At 40.9% G+C, this 13,197-nt stretch overlaps 1 protein-coding gene across 1 annotated transcript in view; it reads left to right on the top strand.

The window, feature by feature from the left end:
- Positions 1 to 3,078: 3,078 nt before the first annotated feature.
- The window catches only part of LOC149456824 (cytochrome P450 4B1-like), a 51,301-nt gene continuing 41,182 nt past the window's right edge, over positions 3,079 to 13,197 (top strand). Inside the window, exon 1 of the mRNA XM_089684429.1 lies at positions 3,079 to 3,399. Coding sequence (XP_089540555.1) covers positions 3,211 to 3,399 — 189 coding nt within the window. The 5' untranslated portion in view covers positions 3,079 to 3,210. The remainder of the gene's footprint in view (positions 3,400 to 13,197) is intronic.

Raw genomic sequence — 13,197 nt, 5'->3', positions numbered from 1 at the left:
CACTACTCTGATCTTTTTATTCTGGCACATTAAATTGAATAAACCTCCCAGAAAAAGATATTTCAACACAGTATAGAATTGAATGGAGCTACCTTTGGAAAAAATCAAAACCATTGAAGCAAAAAAATGTGATTTATAGCAGACATCTGACAGCATCTTAGTTACTAAATTAAAAGACACTTTGTCCACCACTATACTATTAGTGAAATGGGCTCACTGGAAAAATAGAGGTTTTCTGAGACAGTGAAGGTGGTGAAGTGTTCTGCAAAAAATCACAGTAGCATCTCAGATGAAGCAATCTTTGTGGTGGAATATGGCATGTTCAAATCTCCAGAACTATCATCAGTAACATTGTGGCTATTGGATCTTGATTATTTCACACCCATCAAGAAATTGTCCTGGCAATCTTGCAAAGTATGTCTCTGGAACTCTGGAAGCACATTCACTAGATGTAGGGAATGTTCTCCATTATTAGGCTGAAAAGTCTTTACATTTCAGGAAGTCAGTTTGTTTTTTTGGTTTTGTACCTGTCTCATCTATTTTACAGCTAGCTAGTTAGGATGCCAAAGTGGGGAAGGGGTTAAACTCTACTCCGTTCTGTATCGGGCATTCTTGAGCCCAAAGAACAATGTAGCCTACAGCAACTCACAGAACACCCCCACAGGGAACCTTATCTGGAATCAGGACTCTGCCTCTGAAGGACTCTTACCTGTTACGGTATGAACTGGACAACCATGTATAGTTAATTAGGAATGCTGCTGTATAGATTGTTAATCTCCAGGAAGGGCAGGAGGGCTGTTAACCGTTTTATGCCTGGTCTGAAGTTATTCAAAGGGGTCCAAGAAGATACATCTATGTATCCAGAAGAGCAGCCCTGTAAGTACACATGGGGATGAAGGGGAAGGAATGGAAAACCACTACAAGGGATTAACTGAGAAAAGGAGTTGGCGGGAAGTGTATAGCTGCTAAGGGGAACCATGAGCTGGTGTGAATGTAATAGCAGCCATACAGCAGAGAGTGGTACCAGGCATGGGTGGCGGGATCTCTGGTAGCAAGGGGTCAGTGCTCTGACTCCTTCCCTAGCGGTCAGTGCCCGAAAAGCAATTGGAACCAAACTTGTGGCACGGAGACCCGATGGACTTTGATGCAGGTACATGAAAGATGGAGGAGTTGGTGCACCCGCAAGGTCCACGCTTAGTACATGGTGGGACTCCATCCTGACACTGGGAGTGAGGTTACAGAGGAAAGCTTGACTGGTGGAGCAGGACAAAGGCTCAGCGGTGTCCCCCTCTAAATGTTAAAATGTGTGAGACAAGGCCTGCAGCAACATGGGACAGAGTGTTTCATGGTATAAATCCTCAAGTTTGTTACACAGCTGCATGAGCTGTACTCATGAAGCACCGCCTTAATGTTGAGTTCACATGAACACGGCCCTGCCTGGTCCCGGGTATTAGTGAGCGTGTACATGAGAAAGGTACCCTCACTTGTTGGGCGAGTTGGCCCCGCCCACAAGTTCATTCGTACTAACAGCAAGAGCAAGAAAAGGACAAGCTCCATAACTATCTTCTCATGGCTGGTGAAGATGATCCAGAAGGCATACGACCTAAGAGGTTTGTGGGTTCCAAATGCCATCATTGCACACTTTAAACAGCTATGGAATTGTCTTTGGCAGTATCTAGAGGGGTTTCTTTAGAAGAGATATACAAGGCAGTCACATGGCTGTTTAAAGGTGAACAAAGCCATTTATATGAAGATTTAAATCTGACAATGCTGACTGACCACTGTACTCACTTCAGAGATCAAAACTATCCTTGGATTTGGTAACAACCACAAATCCATTCATACAGGTAAGGCCCCTTTCTCATGAGGTAGACTCTGCAAGGATCAGCATGTTTGATCAGCATGGAATCTGGCTTTCTTCTATGGACGGTTGGATGTAAAGGGACTGCCTGTCCATTTACACCCTACTGCCATCCAATCTGCTAGACAAAGGGGGAACGAATCCCCATCTGTCTGTTTGTAGCAGATCAGGTTGGGTTGGATGTAGGCAGGTGTAAACGGGCATATGTCCATTTACACCTGCTGCGCCACATAGGAGAATGGGGGGGTCTGATCGGGTCCACCTGAAAAACAAACAGGCAGGCCGGATTGGACAACTAGTGTGAAGAGGGTCTTAAAGAATAAATTCACCTTTGGGAACATGTTACATGTTCCATCCATTTTGAGGGTGATGTAACATGTTTCCACGGCTTCAGCCACTGTCAGCTGTCCTCTTTCCAAGAAAAAAGGGATCAGTTCACATCAGTTTTCATCAGTATACATCAGTTTTCATCAGTATACATCAGTTTTCATCAGTTTTCATCAGTATACATCCGTTTACCATCCGTTTACCATCTTTTTTTTGTTTTTTTGGGGGTTTTTTTAGAGAAGAAACATAAGGGTTTCTTCTGTTCAAAAAAATGAATGTGAACATTAACAGATGTAAACAGATGATCATCTGTTTACATCCGCTAGTCCATAGAAATACATGGGTGTCCATTTTTCATCCGTAAATAGACAGATGAAAAACAGACATACGGAATACCCGTGTGAAAGGAGCCTTAGAAGGCTCTAAGGGTCCTTTCACATGGAGTGGAGCTGTTTAGTGGATCCGCTTGTGCAGCGGGGGATCTCTCCGCTGATCTCCACTGAGAAATCGGATGACAGCTCTGTGTCCGATCATGCTGGGTCTTTTCCCTGTCCTTGGATTAACTCTGTGTTTAGGATTTTTTTTTTGTGTTTTTGCTATAGATATGTCTTTCTGTAATCTATGTAAAACAAGGGAAAATTAAAAAGTATTTTCACTTGCTTTGATTTTTTTTTTTTTCATACCGTAACTGCAACGATTACCTATAAAAAAAAATTACAAATAATTAATTTAAATTAATTTGGCTATCGCTTTCCTGACAAATCATTTATTTGGGGCGATAAACGCCATAGTTGTCTCTCTCTCTCTTCTGTAACTCGCATACCTGTTGCACTCTAGACTGTGTCTGTGAATGATTGTTGGGAAGTCACACTTTCCTGCAGGACCTGTCCTCCTACTCTGTACATTGTCCTATCAATTGCATTTGTGAAGACGTGCCTTCTCCTGACCCTAGACTACATATGTGACGTAAAATACAGCATAGAGATCAGTGTGGTGTGCACAGCGCTGAGTACACTTCCAGCATGGTGTCCTCTATATTTGGATTGTCCTCTCTGAGTTTCTCAGATATTTTCCATTGGGTTGCCTGGCTGTGCGTCCTCTATCTCCTATATACAGCTTATTCATTGCATCTGAGGAGGAAGCAGCTGCTGAAAAATTTCCGTTCTTTTCCAGGTCCTGAGACGCACTGGCTGTATGGGAATACTCATGTGGTAAGGCACTTGTATTTCAATCAATCAATCACGTTAAATGAATCCTAGCACCAAATTCCACAAAGTATAAACCGTAAATTAGAATTGTTTAAAAAAAACAGGATGCTTAAGGTGTTCCAAAAGAAGCAATATCCATGTATTAAAATCTGATTATTTATTTATTTATTTATTATGTAACAGTATAGAAAACTTCATAAAGCAGCTTTATCAAGTATAAAATATATTTATATATTATATATCAATACAAAAAATATCTTGCATGGAAACTTTTCCTATATGGCTCTCCCATTACCAAGTACTGCTAGATATTTTTAACAAAATGTACATACAATTTTCTAGCATTATCCAGCATACTGATATGTGGTAGAAGTAGTGTTGCCGACCTCCTGCAGTGATTTTAATGCTCCATGCACACTAGTGTTTTTTTTAACTCCTAGAAGCTATTATGATCATTTTTTTCCTGCTCCTAGAAGCCAGTAGTGTTATCCTGTGTGTCCATGCACACTATTCTATGCTAGACGCGTGTTTCAAGCTACAGTGCTTGGAGCAGAAAAACATCTGTTTTGGAGAGCGTTTTCCCAGCAGAAAAAAACGCAGAGTGCTCCTAAACACTACTAAAATGCTTCTAACAGAGCATTTCAAAAACTGCAGATCTACTGGGATTTTTTCACACAACCATCTCTAGGGAAATCGAGACTCATCAAACCAGGCAATGCTTTTCCAATCTTCTGTTGTTCAAGTTTGTTGACCCTGTGCAAATTGTAGCCTCCGTTTCCTGTTCTTAGCTGACAGGAGTGGAACCTGGTGTGCTGTTCTGCTGCTGTAGCCCATCTGCTTCAAGGTTCGACATGTTGTGCATTCAGAGATGGTATTCTGCATACCTTGGTTGTAATGAGTGGTTATTTGAGTTACTGTTGCTTTTCTATCATCTTGAACCAGTCTGCCCATTCTCCTCTGATGTCCGACATCAGCAAGGCATTTCTGTCCACACAACTGCCGCTCACTGGATATTTTTTCTTTTTTTTCGGACCATTCTCTGTAAACCCTAGAGACAGTTGTGCATGAAAATCCCAGTAGATGAGCAGTTTTTTAAATACTCACACCAGCCCGTATGGCACTAACAACCATGCCACGTTCAAAGTCACTTAAATTCCTTTTCTTCCCCATTCTGATACTCAGTTTGAACTTCAGAAAGTTGTCTAGATACCTAAATGCATTGAGTTGCTGCCATGTGATTAGCTGATTAGCAATTTGTGTTACCAAGCAGTTGAACAGGTATACCTAATAAAGTGGCCGGGGAGTGTTTATAAAACATTATGAAAGGGCTGTGGTTGTGGGGGTCTGTGGCAGGGGACTTATCAGAATGTGGAAGCCCCTTTTAACAAGGGGGCCCTAGATCCCATTCCCCCCTCCCATGTGAATGAACTTGGAGGAGATTTGGACACTGTGAGGTTGATTTACTAAAACTAGACTTTATACCACTAAGGAAGTATTTGAAGAGGATCAACAACAGGCTAATATTAGAATAAATAGTGCTGTGCTAGAACTAACAGCTAATTCACTGCACATAGAAAATATATGAAGGACAACAACAATGAAGTGAAATAAATAAACACCCGACTGAACCCTACTCTATCCATGGATGATAACCAATCAGGGCATCAATAAATACCTTATCCTAAGGAAGAATAAAAGGTGTATAGTGACACACAAATGATAGTAACACAAAACAAATGTGTATAGTAAATACCCCACTGACACCCTGACATAGAGCAGAAAAACTACAAATAGAACACTAAACGTGGCAAAATAATGATAATACACCATAAAAGGTAAATGGTAATATAAGTACCAAAATAAATAGTGACTATAAAGTGAAATTGGCAACAAAAAAGTTAATAGAAAGTGATAGTCTGTAAACACGTTGAATCTACAATGTGTAATTTCGTGAATCTTCTCCTTTGGTGTACTGTGATATCCACCACCACCAGGCATACATGCTCACTTCCAAAAGTTGACACACATCACATAGGTCAAACAAGGCAACACTCCAAATCCTCTTCCCTCTGTGTGTCCTGACCACTGGAAGCTCCACATCACCGGAACCAGCAGGATATCATGTATAGGTACATAATAAGAGAAAGAGGCTCCTCACAGTGCAATAAAGTGAATTTATTTACAATTTAAAAAGCAAAGAGTGCATTCACATAAAGTATAAGGGCTATTCACCATCAAACAGCATGGATGAAGGTAAACAAAGATGGCAGCAATCGTCACCGTACTGGAAATTTCGTCCGACGCATTGGGGTTTATTTACTAAAGCTGGAGAATACAAAATCAGGCTCACTTCTGCAAAGTAACCAATCAGCTTCTAACCTCATCTTGTTCAATTAGGCTTTGGCAATAAAACATGGAAGCTGATTGGTTTCCATGCAGAAGTGAGCCTGATTTTGCACTCTCCAGCTTTAGTAAATAAACCCCATTGTGTCACGCATCACGTGATTCATCAGGGATCAAGGGGTTGATTTACTAAAACTGGATGGTGCAAAATCTGATGCAGCTCTGCATAGGAACCAATCAACGTCCAGTCTTTTTTGTGAAAGCTTAATGGAATAAGCTGAAGTCAGAAGCTGAATGGCTACCATGCACAGCTGCACCAGATTTTGCACTCTCCAGTTCTAGTATCATCCCCTTTATATCAGTTAATTGCAACTATAAATTCAATACTTTAGAGCCCTAATACTGTCATTGCCAAGTCTATGGGACTCCATTATAGTGAAACTGGGCTGCAGAAGGAATTTAGCGCAAACGTATGGCATATTTGATCTTAGGTTTGGTGTGTGAGTGGTCCGACGGTCCAAACATGGGGGGGGGTAGTGTTGGTGACAATGTTGCCATTGGTGGTGTGTTTGTGTAATCAAATTGACAAGCTGATTGTAAATATCCATATTGTTTCCATCCATTTCATATGAATATTCATATTGTGCAGGTGCTACCTCTCAAAGAGTAATTCAGGCACACATGAATGCTGTTAAACCCGTATGTACACAATATTAGCCTACACCTGATCCTCTTTAAATACTCCCTTTGTGGTATAAAGTCTATACGTGATTTCTTAGGTTACAGGATGGTGCTCAATAATTGTAAGCAAGACTGTTGTTCTTAAACTGTAGGAGATTCCCGGGTCTGTTTACTTTTATAACAATTAGTGATCTGAAATGGTGTAAACTATATATTTAAAGGTGAACATTTTCTTTACTTATGAATAAAGTGGGGAAGGTTTAGACCTTCTGTCATTGCAGTTTGTGTCCCCATTGGGGAGATTCATCCCTCTTTATATGCCAGTGACCATAGTCACTGAAGCCAAAAGTGATAGAAAATCCAAAAATGTTGAGTTGTCATCAGAACAAGAGCTGAGGACATATAGGGATACCTTTTCCTGAAACAGTTCTCTTTGGAGGGAATTCTGTTCACATTGGAGAAATTTCTTCTCATTTCCTTTTGAGTCTCTTGGAGAGGAAGTGAAGGGAAATCTCTCCTTCCCCTCAATTTCTGTCACCAGGAAGGGGAAATCTGCCTAGCAAGGACATTGACACAATAAAACCTGACAGAGCATCAAACCTTTCCCAACATTTTTGCCAAAGTTTCACTTTAGGATACAAAAAGAAGTTGTCTAATGACTGACTTCTTTAGAACAGGGATAGCCATGCATGGATTCAAAAATTGGCCGGTCCCTGCTGGACCAGCCAAATCTTGATCCATCTATGGTCAACTTTAGAGGTGCAAAAAGAAGTGAAGGAAGGAAGAAATCTCCCAAAGTGAGGGCTATTCCTGTATTAGACAGTTGTCTCCAGAAAGGTCATTCCAATTGGAAGATTTCTGTTATATATCTCTCTTGTTCTTGGGAAAACTCCACAATTTTGGGTTCCCAATTGAAAGAGGTGAATCTCCCAAAATGGGGACACAACAATAAAAATTTGCCAGAGGATATAGTCCTTCCCCTCATTAAACTTTAGGTTAACATGATCTATGGATAGAGTGATTCTCGCTAGTCAGCTTCCCCAGGAGTGGTGGTCGAAGGTCGACTCTTCGGTCAATTAACGACTGGGTGTGCAAGTAGAAAAACAGAACTTGTAAAGTCCAGATATAATTTTCTTCAGACTCTTATATCATACAAAAGACTCATGTCCTAAAAATCCAACACATTTCTGGGATCCAAAGGGTCCCCTTTATCGGGGCTTGTTTCTGTTGAACAAAGTAAGTAAAGGACTGATAAAATTAAAGGAATCCTTCATGTGACAGTACCGGGCCAATCACCCAATATGAGTACTATCACATGGGAAATATCTATTGTCTGATGTAAGTTATGACTTCAAAATTTGTAACTTACAGACAAAAAAAATTCTACTGCTTCAAGAAGAGCAGCAGGAAGGTGGGAAGAAAAGGTGATTATGTGTTGCCTTGGATGGATGAGAGAGTGCAATAGGAAGTCTAAATAAGGATAAATGTTGGGCACAGCAATACCTGCAGGGTATGGGTGGGTGCATTGAAATGTAAATGTTGCACACCCAGAGTATAAACTGAGGCATACTGCTGACACCAGAAAGGTGATCATGTTGCACATTTGGATAGTGGGTTAATATACAGATAGGAAAAATAGACCAGGAATGACAAAACCTACATAAATAACCTTTAGCTTTCATTCTATTAATGTAGCATGACTATGCAAGTGACAAAACTGGTGTTATAGCATGTAATCTCTGATGTGCAATCTAATGACATACTATTAAAGGGGTGTCACCTGTAACCCAAATTTCACAATTTGGTTAAATCAACAGCAGAGACCTCATGAACAAACGTAACTAAAATAAATACAGCTTGTAATGTATAACTTATATTTTACTTTACATTTCCAAATCTGAAATGACAAAATTACAGCTGCACACTCACTGGTTACTATGCAACAACATGGACTGTCCCTATTTCAGAAATCACTAAAAGAAAGACTCTAGGTAACATTTCTTAAAGCAGAACTAAACTCATCCTAACAACTTTTTTTATCCATCGCCCTTCCCTCCTTTAGAAAAGCTAATAATGTTTTTCTATTTTTTTACTTTTTTAGCAGCACTTCTGGGTTTCTGGCCTAGGCCAGGTCCTGCTACTTCCTGAGATACTGTAGTTGTGACGTAGTGTGCTACTAAACTGCCATTGTGAGGTATATGTGTGCATGCTCAGCAGATTTGTGTGTTTATGCGCAGAGACAGCTTTGGGTGGTATCGTGGCTGTCTTGACAGAAGTTGGCGGTGTTGTGCAATGCATAGAAATGCCCCCCATGCATGCATATATGCACCACCAGTCTCTACCAGGTCCCAGATACCTGGAAGACACCAATGTCACATATGTGTATGCACCATAGCTTTAAAAAGATGGTACAGAAGTGGGGGAGCCAATTCGTTCTGGGATCTAGTTCCGCTTTAAAGCGGAGTTCCAGTCATTTTTTTTAAAGCACCTCTGTGACAGTCGTAGCTTATGCCATGCAAATTGGCATAAGCTGCATATGTAATCGTTTGTCGTCTTTGTTCTTTGAAAGATACTCACTGACCCAGGGGCGGACTAACCATTTGGAAACTCGGGCGCTCAGTAGGGGGCCCCATGAGATGCCCCTGGTACCTTTTTCATAGGCTTTTTTGAGTTTGGGCAAGGACACAGGGGCCCCATGATCCCCTATTGCCCGAGGCGCCATGAGTTGTCAGTCCGCCCCTGCACTGACCCCTTACACCCCGGTCACATCAGGTGCGACTTGGCATGCGATTTGCATGCCATGCGTTTTGCAAATCGTATGTCAAGTCGCACCCTATTGTCTGCAATTAGAGAGGTCAAATCGGTATGGTTCCGACTTGGTTGGAGCAGCACCGATTTTTTATTATTATTTCTAAAGTAGTACATGCACTACTTTTGGTGCTATTTGCACAGACATCTGTATCAGATGTCTTGCAAGTCGCACCTGAAATTGGCATCTCACCCGTCTTAGAAATCGTGCGACTTCACTGTAAGTCGCACAATTTCAAAGTCGGGCTTGATGTGACCGGGAGCTTACCATCCTGTATTCTTCCATCTTGACTGTGGGCACCTGAAGCCCGGCCTCTGGGATATGGTGCAGCTGGATACTCAGGATGCACCTCCCAATCACGTGCCTGTGCACCGTGAAGAAAGCGCAGCATAATCGTTGCAGAGTGGAGAATGCCCATTGACTTCTAGTATTGATGACTCATATATTCCAGGAACCAACAGGTGGGAGGATGTGATGTACTTCGCCACAGAGAGGTACATTGGAAGTGCAGTGCTTCAGGCAGCCTAAAGTTATGAAAACTTTTGTGGGGGAAAAAAAAAAGTGCCAAACATTGATGGGACAGCAGGAAGCAATACATGGGGCCAAACTTTAAAAATCAGGTGGAACTCCACTTTAAGCTTATACAGTATGAAGACCCCAGGAAAATAAGAATTTGCAGTATAATATAAACTATCAAAAGCATCAAAGATTTAACAAACGCCTCCAAAGCAGTTAACCACATGTTTGATTTAAAAAAAAGCAAAAAACTATTATCCTGGAGGCAAGCGTCATATATTTATTTATTTATTATATATGGCTAATATATAATTTTTTGGCCCATCTCTTTTATTTTTTAATAACTACCAACTGCTGCTTAAACCTAATGCCAACCATTTTTCTTTCTTTTTTCTTTTCTATGGGGTGGGGAGAGATAAACAGTCTGTCAGGTTTTCATTTGTCTGTGACCCGCTTGGGAGTTTTTTCCTCACTTCCTATCCTAAGACAAGTAAAGAGACTGCAGTCACCACTGGGATGGGAAGGCACTGGAAGCAATCCAGCAATCTGCACTGTGCAGCCTTTGCAAAAAAAGATGTTGCTGGGGTTTTTTTTCTTTTTTTTACTGCACATGTTCCATTCATACCTGTACATGGGCCTTGGTAGAAGGCCACCATGATTGCCACTCACCCATAGTCATGAATAGGTCCATGGAGCATGTGGTCAGTAAGGAGAGGACTTGGTAGGGCTTTTCACTGGGCACTGTGCCGGGCTGCCCAGTGAATATCGCTAAAAACTGTTTTAGCATTTTACATTGTGGTTTTCATATTTAGGCTTTATTCATTTATTATATCTAGTACCACAAAAATTACTTTATCTTTTAATACAGTAAATATGAAATATTACATATTTATATTCCTATTTACCACATGCAGTCACTAGGTGGTGAGCTACCAAAAAAAGCACCCACTTTCTAGGTCTGTTTCTTCAGATTTGGATAGTAGGGGAGATCAGATTAAAAATCAGATGAATGGTTCCAAAAAGAGGGACACATATTTTCACACTCACTTCATCCTAATAAAGACAAGACCATCAGTCATACACAGGCTGCTAATGTACAGGCAGGTAATGCTGGGCTCTCTTGGTGTGTAGATTCAGAGTTATTCATACACCCTGCATAAACACAGACTGTATACAAATAACTAAACAAATATATAAAACATTTTTTAAATATGTAAACGAAAAAAAAATAGTAAAATTGATAATCATACTTTTTCCTTTTAAATGCTTTTAATATGCTTTGTGGCATAAATGGCTTCTATTGTAACCTAACTATACTAATCCTGTACATAACATATCAAAACATAATAGAACTCCCAGTAACTCAATAACTTGCAATACAAGTTCCAGTTCCAGAGGTCTTGTTCAGCTAATACGTTTAGCGGGCTCGGTGCCATGTGACAGTGAAGTCAATAGACTGGTTGTCATGAAACTCTTATCAGTTTATGGGTAGAAACAAAGTCAGTAGGTTAAAACTGAACCCAGATTTTGCTTTGAGATCTCATCTACTGGATGAAAGGTGCATGTAAATAATGCTGGACAGTTTGTAATTGAATTAGGAAGCTCTGCTAACATTAAATCCGTATTAAACCCAAAAACAAAAAGTTAATATGTTGCATCTTACCTATCCTTAGATGTGGTGGCTGCTACCTATCCTTAGATGTGGTGGCTGCTACCTATCCTTAGATGTGGTGGCTGCTACCTATCCTTAGATGTGGTGGCTGCTACCTATCCTTAGATGTGGTGGCTGCTACCTATCCTTAGATGTGGTGGCTGCTACCTATCCTTTGATGTGGTGGCTGCATTAGTTCACTTTTTTAGCCTTTTTTCCTTTATAACACCTGGTGCCCTGGCCAGTAACACACTTCCTGGCTTAGGATGTCTCCACTCTGGATGGAGGAGCAACAGAGACACCTTTTGGATAGCAGCATTGTCAATCTGGAGAGAGGGTTGTGTTGGATGCACTAGCAGATTTATTTGAACTTAACTAACAAAGTGTAAATTCCCCTTTTCACAAAAGTGAAAAGCTGAACTAAAACCCTAAGCTCCCCTCTGCCCCTCTGGTCCCTGCTGTACTTACCCCCATCAATAAATAACTGTCACTGCCCACGCTTCATTTTGAGTCTCTAGGACAGAAAGGATGGGGAAATCTCTCCAATGGACAAAGACAGCAAGAAATAACCTGACAAGGTTTTTAACCCTTCCAAATGAAAAAAAAAAGTTTTGACCATACACACATTTTAAAGGATAAACACGTTTAGTACAGTTATCCTTTAAATGTTCCTATTCAACCCCAACACCATCCCTGAGCCTTGGGACCATGTAAGAGATCCAACTTTCCTTGACCATCTCCATTTTCCTATGGGGTTGCATCCAGACCACAGATATCTTGCTCACTAGAATGCAAAATTCTGCAGCATTTTGGACCAGCAAAGGAGAAACTTTATAGATAAAATGTGTAGCCCTCTTTTGGGGGGAGGGGTTATGACAAATGACCCTCCCCAAACAGGATATTGTGCTAAACCTGTAGGTAAATAAGAGAACCAGAGAGGGTTTTTCTAATAAAGTTGGCAATGCCTCCACCCAGGACAGGACCTCTGTGAGAAGAGGGGATTCCCTTCCTGGGAAATTAACCAGTAATCTAAACAAAGTAATTGGGAGAAGAGGAACTACTGCTTATAACATTAACTATAGGTATATAGATTCACACCAGTATGGAAATAATACAAACTTAATATAAGAAGAGATTAACAACAGTACATACATCCAATGTACAAACAAGTATTATCAGCAAAGAGCCTAATAGGAATCCTGGTGGAATTGTGCACATATATCCAGGTATAAGATACCTCCAAATGAATGTTGCAAGAACGTTCAATTGCAGGTGCCCCTGGGGATGATCACAATGGATTATCTGTGTTTGAATTGGAGACAGGATCAGCAGTGATGGGGAGCTCCTCCAGCTGTTGTCCAACCAGTTTGGAATGCATCTTCTCACCAACAGAAACCATGGCGTGGCACTGGAGCTCAGTTAGCCTTTACCAGGCACTTTAGAGTCAGCCTACTCTGCACTTTAATCCTTCCCTAGTAGATTATATTCTGACCTTCAACTTGACCTCTAACTACCAGAAGTGGCCATCAGATGCCTAACTTGGCTCTAGCCCATTCTGGTTATCGAGTCCTAAGCTAAAACTAGCAATAGAATCCCAGACCATAAATGACAGAGTTAACAAAAAATACCAGAAAGTTCTCTAAAAGACAAAATTACCCAGCTCCTGTTAAGTTTGGTTTGCCCCTCTGGGTGTACTTTCATTATAGTCAGCTAAACCATGCAATTCAGTCCCGGTTTCCTGAACTACATACTCTGGAGACTGATCCAAATGAGGACCTGCTCTCATAGGAGTCCCTTTCTA

The sequence above is a fragment of the Staurois parvus genome, unplaced genomic scaffold (assembly GCF_062004578.1).
Source record: "Staurois parvus isolate SC_StPar_1 unplaced genomic scaffold, SC_StPar_1.0 ptg000347l, whole genome shotgun sequence".
Lineage (NCBI taxonomy): Eukaryota > Metazoa > Chordata > Amphibia > Anura > Ranidae > Staurois > Staurois parvus.
This window is presented reverse-complemented; position numbering and strand designations above follow the sequence as displayed.